This window comes from Phyllopteryx taeniolatus, chromosome 5, assembly GCF_024500385.1.
Source record: "Phyllopteryx taeniolatus isolate TA_2022b chromosome 5, UOR_Ptae_1.2, whole genome shotgun sequence".
In the NCBI taxonomy this organism is placed as follows: Eukaryota; Metazoa; Chordata; class Actinopteri; order Syngnathiformes; family Syngnathidae; genus Phyllopteryx; species Phyllopteryx taeniolatus.
In genome coordinates this window covers 13,442,608-13,458,727 of record NC_084506.1, presented here as the reverse complement: position 1 = coordinate 13,458,727, position 16,120 = coordinate 13,442,608, and the positions used below count along the sequence as shown (strand labels likewise).

Sequence of the window (16,120 nt, the reverse complement as noted above, 5' to 3'; positions counted from 1 at the left end):
GTGCTATATTTAAAAGTCACACAACAACAAGACAGCAACAATGTCCCACCAGATCCATCAGATTGAGGTCTTCCTTTCCCTTATGTAGTGAGCAGAAGTGACATCAAATGTATGTTCTATACCTCTTGTCTTCATTAGGGTCCTGGGTGAGTGGGGCCTCTCTCAGCTAACAATGGGTGAGGGACGTTTTAACACCCTGGAGTGGTCGCCATTAAATCGGCATGGCACATATAGACAATCAGTCAAATCCACAATCACAGCGATGGAGAATTTTGTTTTCAATTAACTGAAGCAGGGGCTTTGAGGGGGTTTAGGGTCTACATAACTCCCCTATAAATATATACAAATATATATATGAATTAGCACCAGGTGGTGCTTCATTACTTGTCATTTACCTGCCAGTTAGTTAAAAATGGAACCCGATTATTCCCATATTTCTGACTGTGTTACTCTGTCAAACTAAAGTAATCTTAGGCATGTAATGCTGTTACCTGTAGATGACATGGTGAGGAGAAGCAAGGTGGTGGGGTAGAGAGCCGTCCCTGCCATAAGCAGGGAGCGAGTGTTGGCGTACGAGCGCACAGTCTCCGATGTCCAGCAGAGGGCAAAGACCAGCGAGAGAGCCCCTGTGCTCAAGGCCAACAGGAAGGACAGAACACCAAACACTCTCTCTGCTTCCAGGGCTGCAGCATAACAGGCACAAAATAAAGACAGGTCAATATGAGTGGCACTTTAATTTTCCACTGGAAAAAATGGTTCTTTGTTGCTGTAAATGTTGTCCACTCTACATTTGCTTTTGTAAACAGCCACTTATGTTTTAGGCCTCTATGAAAATGAGTTTGACACCTGTGCAACAAACACGTTGGAGGAATAAGGAATAACACATCCTCCACAGCAACTGTAAAAATAACCAGATATAAGAAACTATAAAAAAAAAAAAAAACATAACTAAACAAATGTGACGGGTACACTCAAGCTGGTACACCAAAAGTAATCTTCGGTTGGCAAGAAGAATGCACCTCTCAGCATAGCAGCAAGCTCAAACTTGTTTATCCTTCAGAAAAGGCTCTTCAACCATGTAATATGACTCCCGAGGCCCAACTAGTGGCAGCGGTTTATTTTCAGCACACAAAAAAAATACAAATTATTAGGCTTGACAATGTTTTATGATTGAGTCATCAGATGGTCATTTTGACTTCATGCTCACCGTTGAAGATCACGGCATCGCTGCCACTGTCACGCTTTGTGTTATTCCACTCAGTCCAGAGTCCGCCATCCTTTAACCAGAATGGAGTCCAGACAGCATAAGACACACACAGGCAACCACTGAGCCCCACACAAGATTGTGTGAATCTGAAGCGACTGATTGTGTCCTTTAATTCTGGCAACTCCATGTTTATAGAACACTGAGAGGAAACAGAAGTGAAAATTACAGGTTAACAGTCTCTCAAAGTTCAGATTGTTTATCCATCAGTAATCTGTATAATATTGTCAAATGATGACAAAAGTACTCCACCTTACCTGTGTTTAATCTGTCAGAAATAAAGTCCAAAGTCAAATTAATGAATCATGTCTTTCTGACTGAACCTCTACTGTACAGAATTCAATACCTTGACTCACACATTTTTTTGCAGCGCTCATTCTTTAGATCAACCCCTTTGTCATACTCCGCCTCCATTCGAGTGGAAACTCCCCTAGTTGGAGCTTATTCCCGTGACATCTCGGTGGCCCACCATCTCAGTGACAGAGACAACACATGCGGTATTTGAGGAAGCAGAAGGTTGTGTCATTACTTTTACAACATTCAAAGAAAGTTTACAAAGTAACAAAACAAAGTGAAAAGTGGATTGTGAGCTGTGCACTCATATATTTGTGTGAGATACAGAAACTTTGTAGGTGGCATTAGACCATTACGCGTGACAGAACAGTCAGAAAAGCCCTTGCTCGACTGCTCAGTGTCATCGCTCCTCTTTTGTCACTCAACTAGTGCCCTCTTTGCTTTCCATTCTGGAGGCGGAACTGCTACAGCCCACACAAGGTTTAAAAGCTTTTGTACAGTACTGTATATAAAACATCACCAAGGAATCATATCTGAAACACATTCACAATCAGAATCATCTTTATTTGCCAAGTATGTCCAAAGTATGTACAGGATGATATTCTTTTAAATACTCTATAAATTTCATGATAAAATGAAAAAACACCTATGGTGAGATGCCATCAAGCTGAAAAAAGCTGAGTCCTAATGGGCCTTTTTGGCCTATGGGACTCTGGAGGCAGCCAGTGGTCGCCTAGGCAAAATCAGGGGTATGTGAGGAGTTCGAAGGAGAATGACTTCCGGATGGCTCCTCAGGGGTTCTGGAGAGAAAGGTCCACAGGGAAGCTGAATATCAGATTCAGCAGGAGCAGTGTGATTTTCGCCCTGGCCGCAGAACAGTGGATCAGCTCTACACCCTCAGCAGGGTCCATAACCAGTCTACATGTGCTTTGAGGACCTGGTGGAGAAGGCGTTCGAACGTGTCTCTCCTGTGAGGGTTGGACTCCATCAAGGTGAAGGTGAAGGAGTTAGAACAAGAATCAGCACCTCCAAATCTGAGGGCATGGTCCTCAGTTGGAAAAGGGTGGCATGCCCTCGCCATGTTGAGTACCGCAATTCAGTACTTAAAAAGTACTGATACTGATAAAAAAACAACAACTCTGACTGAAACGCTTCGAAAATGAGCAAATTATGGCTGTTTTCAGTTTGCGTTTCTGCAGTGAATAATAATAATAATAAATGTGTTAGAAATATATGATAAAGCTCAAACGTGACATAATTTACTGCCAGCAATCCAGACTTCTAACAAGCTATCTTTCTAAAAAACTAACATGGTTCATTCATTGCATGCACTTTTGAAAAAAAGATCCCAAAAATAATCTTACCTATGAAAGGTTATTCCCAGTTTGGAGTTATCGACGTTTGTGCAAACGTACGCAGCACAATGTGCAGGTATCCTTGTTATTCGCCTCCACAGTACACAAAGCAATGTCTACTCATGCTTGGATGAGTTTGGTGTGGAAGAACCTAAGAGCTCTGGCCTCAAGCTCATCAAACAGTTTTGGGAAGAACTACGACAGAAACAGTCAGGCCCCCTCACCTTGCATTAGTGATCCGGATGAGTCAATTAACATTTTCATAGACACAAACATACCTGTACAAACATCAGTCAGAAAAGTGAAGCTGTTATAACTGCAAAGGGGGCTAAGCCCTGATTCTCTTCCATTCACTTCCTGAATGGTGATGGCAGGTGTCTTAAAGGAAATCTAAGCAGATATCCGTGTTTTGTTTCTAAATAGTTTTAAATATGTTTGAAGTACTGAAAACATATGCAAAGACATAACAATATAGTGTTGAATTGTTGAGATATAGATTAAGCATCTTTGTTTGAATTTTCCTGATTTTGTGAGCGGGGCTAAAACACATCCCCGTGACGTCACGGGGCTGGAGCATATAGTTTCTAGTGCGAGTTCCCTTACCCACTATATACAGTGGGGAAAAAAAGTATTTAGTCAGCCACCAATTGTGCAAGTTCTCCCACTTAAAAAGATGAGAGAGGCCTGTACTTTTCATCAGAGGTATATCTCACCTATGAGAGACAAAATGAGGGGAAAAAATCCAGAAAATCACATAGTCTGATTTCTAAAGAAATTATTAGCAAATTATGGTGGAAAAGAAGTACTTGGTCAATAACAAAAGTTCATCTCAATACTTTGTTATAGACCCTTTGTTGGCAATGACAGAGGTCAAATGTTTTCTGTAAGTCTTCACAAGGTTTTCACACATTGCTGCTGGTATTCTAGCCTATTCCTCCATGCAGATCTCCTCTAGAGCAATGATGTTTTGGGGCTCTCGCTGGGCCACAGAGACCTTCAACTGCCTCCAAAGATTTTCTATGGGGTTGACATCTGGAGACTGGCAAGGCCACTCCAGGACATGAAATGCTTCTTACGAAGCCACTCCTTCGTTGCCCGGGCGGTGTGTTTGGGATCATTGTCATGCTGAAAGACCCAGCCACGTTTCATCTTCAATGCCCTTGCTGATGGAAGGAGGTTTTCACTCAAAATCTCACGATACATGGCCCCATTCATTCATTCCTTTACACGGATCAGTCGTCCTGGTCCCTTTGCAGAAAAACACCCCCAAAGCATGTTTCCACCCCCATGCTTCACAGAAGGTATGGTGTTCTTTGGATGCAACTCAGCATTCTTTCTCCTCCAAACACGACAAGTTGAGTTTTTACCAAAAAGTTGTGTTTTGGTTCCAACTGACCATATGACATTCTCCTAATCCTCTTCTGGATCATCCAAATCCTCTCTAGCAAACTTCAGACAGGCCTGGACATGTACTAGTTTAAGCAGGGGGACACATCTGGCACTGCAGGATTTGAGTCCCTGGCAGTGTAGTGTGTTACTGATGGTAGCCTTTGTTACTTTGGTCCCAGCTCTCTGCAGGTCATTCACTAGGTCTCCCCATGTGAGTCTGGGATTTTTGCTCAACCCGTGGGGTCAAAATGATCACAAGAACGGTTTCTTGTGATCATTTTGACCCCACGGGGTGAGCTTTTGGTGGAGCCCCAAATCGAGGGAGCTTATGAGTGGTTTTTTGTGTCTTCTATTTTCTAATAATTGCTCCCACAGTTGATTTATTCACTCCAAGCTGCTTACTTATTGCAGATTCAGTCTTCCCAGCCTGGTGCAGGTCTACAATTTTGTTTCGGGTGTCCTTTGACAGCTCTTTGGTCTTGGCCATAGTGGAGTTTGGAGTGAGGTTGTGGACAGGTGTCTATTATACTGATGAGTTCAAACACGTGCCATTAAGACAGGTAACAAGTGGAGGACCGAGGAGCCTCTTACAGATGAAGGTTTGTGAGAGCCAAAAATCTTGCTTGTTTGTCGGTGATGAAATACTGATTTTCCACCATAATTTGCCAATAATTTATTTAAAAATCTGACAATGTGATTTTAATTTGCTAATAATTTCTTTAAAAATCAGACAATGTGATTTCCTGGATTTTCTTTTTCTCATTTTGTCTCTCATTGGTGAGGTATACCTATGATGAAAATTACAGGCCTCTCTCATCTTGTGGGAGAACTTGCACAATTGGTGACTGACTAAATACTTTTTTGCCCCACTACAAGGACAAAGTGACGTCGCTTCGTTTGGCGGCTCAGTTGAGTGTTAGCTGTGCTTAGCTTCCATAACAAGCCCCAATTACCACTCCAGCCTGTAGTTAGCAAGCTAACGATGGCTACACCCCAAAAATGCGTCTTCACTGGATACCTAAATTCATAGAACAGCTCGGTGACGTTTTTTTAAGCTCCCCAAAAATTAGGAAATAAAGATTTTGATGGGCTTTTTAAAGACACGCAGATGGCGAGCTCAACCTTAACGCAACTATGCAGTGCGCATTTTACGATGGACAGTTTTGTAAACTATCAACAGAGACAACATGACTCTGTGGGTAACTTTATACTAGTGAATAAAAAAGCGATGGATTCACTTTTTGAAGACACATGGATGGCGTGCTGAACATCAACGCAATTCTGCATTGCGCATTTTACGATGGATAGTTTTGTCTACATTCACCAGAGACAACATGGTATCACCGGTAAATTGATACTAGTGAATGGGGCAGTGCCGACTGTCTAGCTATCCTACCGTCCCCCTGTCGTCAGGTGTCGTGTTCCGCTGTGACATTATGTCACTGACAACGTGGGTAAGTTGACTTGTGTGGTTATATTTATGATTATAGTCAACAGTAAACATTAAATTTTGAAGTTGAGCCTCCTAATGTGATTTTACATTGTATAAGCTATCACACCCTAGTATGTTTGATTCCTTTTGGCGCATCCATTCGACACGCCCACAGCGTCTGAGAGTTGAGAGGTGGCCCTTATTATTCGAGTTTTGAAACATTTTATACACTTAGCGATTTTTTAAAATTCATTCAAATTTGGCATGTTTGTTAACATTACTCTTCTCTGTGGTGTGTCAAATTTACATGACATTTTTTGGGCCTGCTTAGTGCCAATTTAATACTTTTGTACATAAAATATATTGTATAACTATATTGCAAAGATTATCAATACATTGTTAAATAACGTAAAACATGTATAATAAAGTGCATACAAGGAACATTCACATAATTAATTAAATAATTTTGATTCAGTTACATTTGGCATTTAATTTAGCATACATATATCATGAATATGGATGAATTAAAAAATGCGAAACCCGTCTCCCATCAACACTAAACTATAAGGCATCATTACAGATATAAAGTCTGGTCTCAAAGCTTCCCTGTTCTTCTTGTCCTTTTCTCAGCGGGAACTTTCCAAAAAAGGACTGTCAAAAATCAACCGCCTCCTGTCGGGTGCAGCTTTTTTGCCATGTAGATAAAGTGACAAGAGGGATTCATAAGAGCTACACGCTCTAATTTGGCAGTCACATCTTCGCCTGTTTATCCATAACTTACTTTCTGGCTCGTTGCAACAGGACTTTAAACACATCAAGAATCTCTGGGTCCTCCCCTGCAGATTGCTCTGGCGTGTTTTTTTCCAGCCAATCAGAGGAGCGGATTTGTTGCTTGAACGTACCAATCAGAGAGTCAAGGGTCTCTGCAGGCTGAGAGGCTTGGCAGTCCAGCAACACAAACTCATCGGGGCCCAGCGCGCTTGTGTCAGGAACAGAACACGCCTTCTCCTTCAGCTGGTCTGCTGACTTGCTTTGGGGGGGTGATGTTGAATTTTCAATTGTGGCATTGTCTGAAGGTGCACTGTACTCTTTCCCTGGTCTCCTCTCTTCACTGGCTTCTTTGACAATGTAGGAATCCCTGTTGGCACTGCTTTCTTTTATTTCTTTTAAGGCCTCTCTAATTCTTTTCAGTCCTAAAACAAATAAACACAAAACAAGTCTGTAATTGTTATTCAGTGTATTAACTGAGATTCAAAGCAGAATGAAAGCAAGTTATATATTAGCTATTCAGTCATTTATTTTGTAGTTCACTAAAGGTTGAGTGCTCGGGCAGCTTCACTTATATTTTTTCAGTAAACAAATAGGAAATCTCTTCAGCAGTAGAACCCAACATATACACTGAAATGTGCACAGTGCAAATACACTTGGCAGTAAATGGTGCGTGATCCGACTGGCTAAAAACAGATAAATTAGTATTTTGTAAATGCATACCTAATATAATTGATACCCTTGTATTAATGTAATGTTGCATTGTTCGCTACACTGCAATGCTAAGAACTGATAATTTATAACAGTCTTGATTCACCATTTGAAAATTCTCATCGTCGTGGATTTTTAGTTTTTTTTTTTTTTAACCTATCCTTCGTTATTCACTGAATAGGCCAAAGCAACAAAAGTATTGCTTAACCGCCATCTGGTGGCATCTTGATGTCATGTCGAAGTGAGATGAGGAGCTATTGAGACAAAAGTAGTGCTTTGCTGCCATCTTGTGGCATCTATAAACAATTATAACCCATGTTGGGAGGGTGTCAATTACTTGCTGTTTACAATTCATGGGAGGGCTTGGCCCCTAAGCCCTCAAATAGCAGGGGCTCACTGTACTAAAATAAAAAATAAAAACATTTGTTATTTTGTGGACATTGCCATATACACAATGGACTGTGCTAAATATTACTACTGTATAGGTAACGACAGACCAAGTTGAAGGTGGTGCTGCTGGTTGGCAAATACGATGCGAAACCAGCCAGGTGTAGAGCAGGAGAAGGCTTGCCCACAGCTCAATACCACTTTGTGTTTGAGGAAGCACCGCCACATACACAACTCCTCCTCAAATGATGGGGGTCTGAGAAACTAGCAAAACAGAGAAGGAAGTGACATCAAACCTAGTGAATAAAATTATTTTAATTACAATGACTTTCCCTTGCACTTCAATTACCAGTACCTCTGCACAAATTAGCATTTGATTATAAACCCCAGCATCACAATGTGACCTTGGTCAAGTTACCTTCCTGAAGTCAGCCCACACATACAAAGCAGCAGGCCTGTCCAGGTAGTGAATGTCCATTGTCTGCAACTCATCTGTCAGGTAGCGGTGAGCAGCTTTCAATCTGCGTCTATTCTCAGGCAAAAACTCTTTGCTTATCCACTCTACAACATGACAGTGTGAAGGGTCATTAGCCTCACAGCAGTAGTGTACACTCTGTTACAAATATTTGTGCAGTATGATGTGCAGCACAAGCAGAAAGGCACAAAGATGTTTCTCAGAAATGAGAGACACACGTTAAAGCTGAAGTATACATTTTGACCTCAACTATGCAAGTTGATCTTCTACAGCTAAGCTTACCAAACTTTACAAAGAATGCGCGACCCGATAAAGTGACTCTTTAGTTTGGGAAAGGCTGTTTCCCACTGTATTAGTGTGAATTTATTTGAATCCCAGAAGCGCGAGCATAAAGATTTCAAATGCATTGACATTTACTTGTCCATGACAGACTTGATTGGTGATCAGAAACACCCTTGCCGTCTATCAAGCTTACACTCAGATGCTGTGTCGGCAAAAAGGCTTAAGCAAATTTATTCAAAATGTAAATGTATATTATTTCTTATAATTGGTGCCATGTAAAACAAATTTGAGTCTAGCACACAACTTTTATTCTCATAATTGGTGCTTTGTAAAATACGTGTCAGTCTAGTTCGCAATATCAAAATATAATTTGAGTTATTCATATATTTACGTGGGAGTTACCCATTTAAGCAACATTACAGAAATGTGTTCATCCTTTCCTGAAAAAAAGTTATCTAACGTTTAGAAAAGACAACAGTTCAATGCATTTCTATGACATGCTTTCATCCCCCAACTCAAGAACTTGGCTGAACAATTAAATGTGCCACTTGTCATACAAGCATTTTAAAAAGCAAAACAGTAAGATTTTCTCAAGATGTCTCGAGTCAGACAAAATTGCCACGTTTCACGCTATAAAGAATAATCTTCTGATGAAGAAAGTGGCATTTAGGTTAAAACTCCAATAGCATGTTTTCCACAAGGCATTGAAAAATACCTCGGTCCTGAAGAAGTTGTGCAACCTGGTGCTGAGTTGTCCCTGAGATACCATGGAATGAGCCCAATTGGGCCAAAGCGTCCACAAGGTCTCGGTTCTCGGTATACAGGGTGCCTAATCTGTTTCCAGCCATTGCAAAGTCCTGGAAAGGGCAAGATGAAGTCAACAAGCGAAACAGCACAGACAGCAAACCTTCTGCGAGGAAAAGCAGTGAATTTACAGTTCTGTCAGGAGTCGTGAAAAAGTCTTCCACATAATGTGGTGCAGCACAGCACGTACCTTGCTCAGCCCCCACATTATATGTGTCCTCTGTGGGTCGGGCAAACTGAAATAAGAGCACATCATTAGCAGTTAAGAGGCGATCTTCAGCCATAATTATCATGATAAAGGGTGTACAATAGTATTTATAAAAGAGGATAGGTCAACACCGTACCTATCCAGACTGAGGACACTATGAAATGTTACTGACTCATCAAACACTGTCAGCATGTAAACTTCATCTACGATGGCATGGAGCTCATTTCTAAAGCAAGAGACAGATATATTTAGCACAACATTCAGTATATAATGCAACAAGATTGACAAATGTTTTACAACAAAGAAAATATGACATACAGTAAATCCATCATAAAGTATAAATACAGTATAAAAGCACTGTGATATACCGTCCCCTCCAAAAGTACTGGTAGGGCAAGGTCAATTCCTTTGTTTTTGTTGTATACTGAAGACATTTGGGTTTTAGATCAAAAGAGGATTATGAGACAATAATTCCGGCTTTTATTTCATAGCATTTATATCTAGATGTGTTAAACAACTTAGGACAGAGCACCTTTTTTTTAAGCCACCCACTTTTCAAGTGAGCAAAGGTATTGGAACAGACATTCTCAAATTAACCGTTCCTTTCTTCATTTGATATGCTTTTCCAGGCCTTTACTGCAGCCTCTTCCAGTTAATTTGTTTCTGGGGGTTTCTCCCTTCGTCTCCTCTTAAGGAGGTAAAATGCATGCTCTATTGGGTTAAGGTCCGGTGACTGACTTGGCCAGTGTAAGATTTTACACTTTTTTCCCCTGATGAAGTCCTTTGTTTTGTTGGCAGTGTGTTTTGGGTCATTGTCTTGTTGCATGATGAAGGTTCTCCCGATTAGTTTGCATGCATCTTTTTGTAAATTGCCAGACAAAATGGTTTTGTAGACTTCAAAATTCATTCTGCCGCCACCATCATGAGTTACATCATCAATAAAGACTAGTGAGCCCGTTCCAGAAGCAGCCATGCAAGCCCAAGCCATGACATTGCCTCCACCATGCTTTCTTTCTCCATACTTTGGCCTTTCCATCATTTTGGTAGAGGTTAATCTTGGTCTCATCAGTCCATAAAACTTTGTTCTAAGACTTTTGTGGCTCAACTCTGTACTTTGCAAAATCCAATTTAGCCTTCCAATTCTTTTTGTTGATGAGTGGTTTGCATCTTGTGGTATGGCCTGTATATTTCTTCTCTCCAAGTCTTCTTCGAACAGTGGATTTTGATACCTTCACCCCTGCCTTGTGGAGGTTGGGTGTTTCTTCATAGCTCTCACAATGTTTGTGTCATCAACTGCTGTTGATACTCTTGGCTGACCTATTCCATGTATGTTGCTCAGTACACCAGTAGTTTCTTTCTTTTTCTGGACATTCCAAATTGCTGTATTGGCTATGCCCAATGTTTGTGCAATAGCTCTGATCGATTTTCCCTCTTCTCTCAGCTTCAAAATGGTTTGCTTTTCTCTCATAGACAGCTCTCTTGTCTTCATGTTTGCTTAACAGCAAATGCAGTTTTCACAGGTGAAACCCAAAGCCAAAAACAAGCACTATCTAATGTTTATGCAATCAATCTAAAAGGCAACACCCGAGCAACTAGAAACACACATCAGTCACATGTTCCAATACTTTTGATAACTTGAAAAGTGGGTGGGTTCAAACAAAAGGCGCTCTGTCCTGAGTTATTTACCACATCTAGATGTAAATACCATGAAGTAAAAGCCTGAATAATCTTTTGATCTGAAAACCAAATGTCTTCAGTATACAACAAAAACAAAGGAATGTACCTTGCCGTTCCAATACTTTTGGAGGGAACCGTATGGTTAGAACAGCTGATTAACTGCAACAGTCTGCAGTGGCTGTTATGCTGGCAAGACCATTTACAAAACGACAAACAATTTAGGGCCTTCCCGATCACATTGCTGCACTTCACAATATGCTGATTCTTAAGAAGGCTGTTAAAACACCATAAAGAACACTTCTCACTTCTCATGAGACAGAGACTCTCAACCAAAAATGTCAAGAACTGTTGCAGTGTTTTAGCAAACTGCAGGACTGCAGATCAGGGGGATTATATATAATGTATGTAATGTCATGTTATCTTCCATGCATCCATTTAATCATTCATCCATCCATTTTCTAAACTGATTACTGTAATTAGGGTCACAGGTGAGCTGGAGACTATCCCAACTGACTCTGGGCAAGAGGTGGGGTATACCTGGACCTGTCCCCAGCCAATCGCTGAGCACATATCGACAAACAACCATTCATAGCCACATTAATGCCTAAGGACAATTTAGAGTCTTCAATTAACCTAAGAACTAAGTATGTTTTGGGAATGTGCGAGAAAGCCGAAGTGCCTGGAGGAAACCCACACAAGCACTGGGAGAAGATGCAAACATACGGCCGGGGCTTCGATTCAAAATCCCAACCTCAGAACTGTGAGGCGGATGTGTTAAACACTCACCACAGTTACAGTGGATATAAATAGTCTACACACCCTTTTTCAAATGCCAGGTCTTTGTGATATAAACCACGAGACCAACAAAAATAATTTTAAAAACCTTTTCATCATTAATGTGGACTATAACGTGTCCAAAAAAACCTAATCCTTTTGGGAGGTGAAGTAAAATTAATGACTGAAATAATGTGGTTGCACAAGTGTGCACACCCTTGTATAATTCTGATGTGGCTGTGTTCAGAATTAACCAATCACATTAAATACATATTAGGAGTCAGCTCACACCTGCCACCATTTCAAGAGCCTCTGATTTACCCCACAAAGTTTCAGATGCTCTCGGAGGCTTTTATTGACTTTTTTTTTTTTTTTGCTTTCTTGTAGAAGCATGAATGATTTGCGCTAACAGTGACTAGTAGTTCAAACAGTCCATAATTCCCTCACCCTTGTCTAACGCCCCCAGTTCCAGCTGAAGAAAAACAGTCCTAGAGCATGATGTTACCAGTACTATGCCTTACTGGCAGGCTTGTGCTGACTCCCATTTAACATTGAATGTGACTGGTTAATTCTAAAAGCCATATCCCAGTTACAAGCAAGTGTGCAAACTTGTGAACCACAGTTGTTTATTTTTACTTCCCCTCTCAAAAAGATAAGAAAACAATCCTTTTTACTTGTACAGGTCATAGGTCACATTAACGGTGGGGAAAAAAAGGTTTGAAATGATTTATCTTGGTTTTATTTTTCCTATCACAAAAACATGGATTTTGAGCAGGGGGTGTAGACTTTTTATATCCACTGGATGTTATGTTATGTTTTACCACAGCACACGTTATCTGAGGGGTAAAACACACCTTTTGGCAAACTCCAAGAAGGAAAGCATCTCCTTTGGGCTGTAGATCTCAGCAAGAGGATTGTGGGGGTTCATCAGTATAATAGCCCGAATGTTCGCCCCCTATACGAATAGCAACAGTTATTCATCAATGAAACACGATCTGGTCGGATATTTTTTTTTACTGTTTCCATAATTAGCTGTAGATAGGTATGCACTTTTTCAAAATCTTGATGCTGAAACAAACACATGCATGGATTACCTCTTGCTTAGCCCTTTGTATAGCTTCTTCCAGTTTGCTCACGGTGAGGTGAAAAGGTCGACCATCTTTGTTACTATCCTAGAAATGTTTTTCAAAATAAGAAGGCAGGTCTAGAAGCCAACAGAAAGCCTGCTATATAACATTAACTGTTGCACCTTAGGCTAAAGTACAACATGCTGCTGAATGTATATAATCAGCAAGGCAGTACAGGGGACCACAGCTATTCGCAGGTGATAGGGACCGAGCCTGACCATGAATAGTGAAAATCTGAAAATAATTGACACTTCTTGTAATTGCAATCAAAAATAATCAGAAAAATAAAATCCAAATAAATTTGGGATTGAGTTAAAAAAAAAATAATAATAAGCGGTGTATCGGGGCAAAAAAATCTGCAAATAGGTGAATTTGCAAATGCTGAACCGCGAATACCAAGGGGTCCACTGTATATCTCCTGTTTATAGGTTATACTGTTTGAACCACATAATGAATCCAAGATGTATGTTACTTTTTACCTCACAGTCAAGAGGGGCATGAAACAACTTGACATCACTGTACAACTGCAGGTCCTCAGTAATAACACCATAGAAAGGGCTAGGAATGAGAATGGCATCTACACAAAAAAGACAAAAAAAACATTGTTTGGATAGAAAATGCAATTCACGTGGATGTGGAAACATAATCTCTAAGGAAATCAAATATGTATAGTACTTAAAGGGGAACTAAACCCCACCATTTTTAAAGCAATAATTCATTGTATGTGCCATCACTAGTCAAAGCACGGTACTATGATTAATATTGGGTTCGTGAAATAAGAATAATACAGAATAATTTACAGGGATTTCCTATTCCAACTTTTTCACTTCCGATCTGATACCAATATTGCAGCCTTGAGTTTTGGCCCATACCTATATCGGTCCAATCTGATTTCCGCAATAATCATACATAATTTATCTATTTTGTAGTATTGAATGTTAGGAAAGGCTTGCTCAAGTAATATTACTCACACAGAGAACAAAAATCAGCAACAGTAGGTATGAAAAAAACTGGCCCATTTATTATTAACCAATGGGTTACATAAAGTAACGGCAGTGCACGTCTTGACCTCTGAGGGGCAGTGTGGTGCACGCAATGAGATACACACTTGCAGCAACAAAGAAAGTAGGTCACGCTCAAATATTGTTAGTGTAACTCGTTTTTCACAGAGTTTGAAGAATATCTGCCAGACAGTATTGTTATATTGCCTGTTTGTATGTGTTTGTACAGTGTTTGTGTACCACTATTCATTATTACAGTGGGGCAAAAAAGTATTTAGTCAGCCACCAATTGTGCAAGTTCTCCCACTTAAAAAGATGAGAGAGGCCTGTAATTTTCATCCAAAAAAATCCAGAACACTGTCTGATTTTTAAAGAATTTATTAGCAAATTATGGTGGAAAATAAGTCCCCACTGTATAAGTGCCACGCGTTTGATGCTAATTTCTGTTAGCTCGTCAACTGAGTTTTTCATACATTGTGTGTTAGCTTTGAGCTACCGATTTTTGTGAACTGAAATGCAGAAGGAAATTAAGTCTGCGATTTATTTGACCATTCAATATGTGTAATTATTTTGTTATGTCTGTTTAGTTTGACAGTGAACTTAAACTAGTGTGTCAATAAACGACTTTAAAAAAGCAACATTCACTCTTACTCCTTGCTACTATGTTAGCACCTTGGCAACCTGTTGTTGTGATCACGTGGGTTCTGCATACAGTCTTTTTTCAGAAGTACTGGAGCGGAATGGAATGGACTGCTCATATAAGAGTGGTAAAATCGGAGATTTTAGATCCAGTCCGATTCGATCCTACTCTTGCTTTTTTGCTGACATCAGACCAATTTCCAATCTCAAAGACGGGATCGGGACACCCCTAATAATTTATCAAAGTAAGGAGGCACAATGTTGGGTTAAATCATTATCGGCACACCTGTTTTGGGGGATTCTCTCTCATTCCTCTCTGCGGATCTCCTCAAGGTCAGTCAGGTTGGATGGGCAGTGTCAGTGGACAGTCTTTTTTAGGTCTTTCCAGAGATGTTCGATTGGGTTCAGGTCCGGGGTCTGGCTGGGCCACTCAAGGACATTCACAGGCTGCTCCTGAAGCCACCCCTTTGTTATCTTGGCTGTGTGCTTTGGGTCATTGTCGTGTTGGAAGGTGAACTGACGCCCAAGTCTGAGTTCCAGAGCACTCTGGACCAAGTTGTCTTGAAGAATTTCTTTATATTTAACAGCTGTCATCTTACCCTCTATCTATCTGTATCTTGCACTGAGAAGAGGCGTCTGTCGGGCCACTCTGCCATACAGCCCCAACTGGTGGAGGGCTGCAGTGATGGTTGACTTTCTAGAACTTTCTCCCATTTCCCGACTGCATCTCTGGAGGTCAGCCACAGTGACCTTTGGGTTCTTTATTACCTCTCTCACCAAGGCTCTTCTCCCCCAACTGCTCAGTTTGGCTGGACGGCCTGCTCTGGGAAGGGTTCTGATCGTCCCAAACATCTTCCATTTCAGGATTATGGAGGCCACTGTGCTCTTAGGAACCTTAAGTGCAGCAGACGTTTTTTTGTAACCTTGGCCAGATCTGTGCCTTGCCACAATTTTGTCTCTGAGCTCTTCAGGCAGTTCCTTTGACCTCATGATTTTTATTTGATCTGACATGCAATGTGAGCTGTAAGGTCTTATATAGACAGGTGTGTGGCTTTCCTAATCAAGTCCAATCAGTATAATCAAACACAGCTGGACTCCAATGAAAGTGTAGAAGCATCTCAAGGATGATCAGAAGAAATGGACAGCACCCGAGTTAAATATATGAGTGTCACAGCAAAGTGTCTGAATTACTTATGGCTGTGACATTTCAGTTTTTCTTTTTTAATAAATCAGCAAAAATTTCAACAATTAATTTTTTTTTCTCTCAATATGGAGTGCTGTGTGTACAATAATGAGGAAAAAATGAACTTAAATGATTTTAACAAATGGCTGCAATATAGCAAAGAGTGAAAGATTTAAGGGGGTCTGAAAACTTTCCGTACCCAGTGTATGTTTTTGCTTTGGCATTATGTGATATTTTATGTAGCTTTAAAAAAAAATAAAACTACATTCAAATTAGCTTTAGAATAAGTCTGTAACAGCAAAATGTGGAAAATGTGAAGGGGTGTGAACACTTTCTGGTGGCCCTGTAAG

General features: G+C 40.4%; 1 protein-coding gene across 7 annotated transcripts in view; it reads right to left on the bottom strand.

The window, feature by feature from the left end:
- The window catches only part of accs (1-aminocyclopropane-1-carboxylate synthase homolog (Arabidopsis)(non-functional)), a 29,042-nt gene that overhangs the window by 8,373 nt on the left and 4,549 nt on the right, over positions 1-16,120 (bottom strand). For 5 of the 7 annotated variants that reach the window (XM_061772856.1, XM_061772857.1, XM_061772858.1 and 2 more), the window contains 12 exons: positions 13,427-13,524; positions 12,915-12,992; positions 12,675-12,775; positions 9,506-9,595; positions 9,352-9,397; positions 9,073-9,214; positions 8,019-8,161; positions 7,711-7,864; positions 2,923-6,927; positions 1,522-1,736; positions 1,208-1,406; positions 492-683 (listed from right to left, as the gene is read on the bottom strand). In XM_061772856.1, the coding sequence (XP_061628840.1) occupies positions 6,512-6,927; positions 7,711-7,864; positions 8,019-8,161; positions 9,073-9,214; positions 9,352-9,397; positions 9,506-9,595; positions 12,675-12,775; positions 12,915-12,992; positions 13,427-13,524 (1,268 nt within the window). In that variant the 3' untranslated portion in view covers positions 492-683; positions 1,208-1,406; positions 1,522-1,736; positions 2,923-6,511. Of the gene's footprint in view, positions 1-491; positions 684-1,207; positions 1,407-1,521; positions 1,737-2,101; positions 6,928-7,710; positions 7,865-8,018; positions 8,162-9,072; positions 9,215-9,351; positions 9,398-9,505; positions 9,596-12,674; positions 12,776-12,914; positions 12,993-13,426; positions 13,525-16,120 lie in introns of those variants that run through there. The other 2 variants (XM_061772860.1, XM_061772859.1) reach the window with 2 other exon arrangements.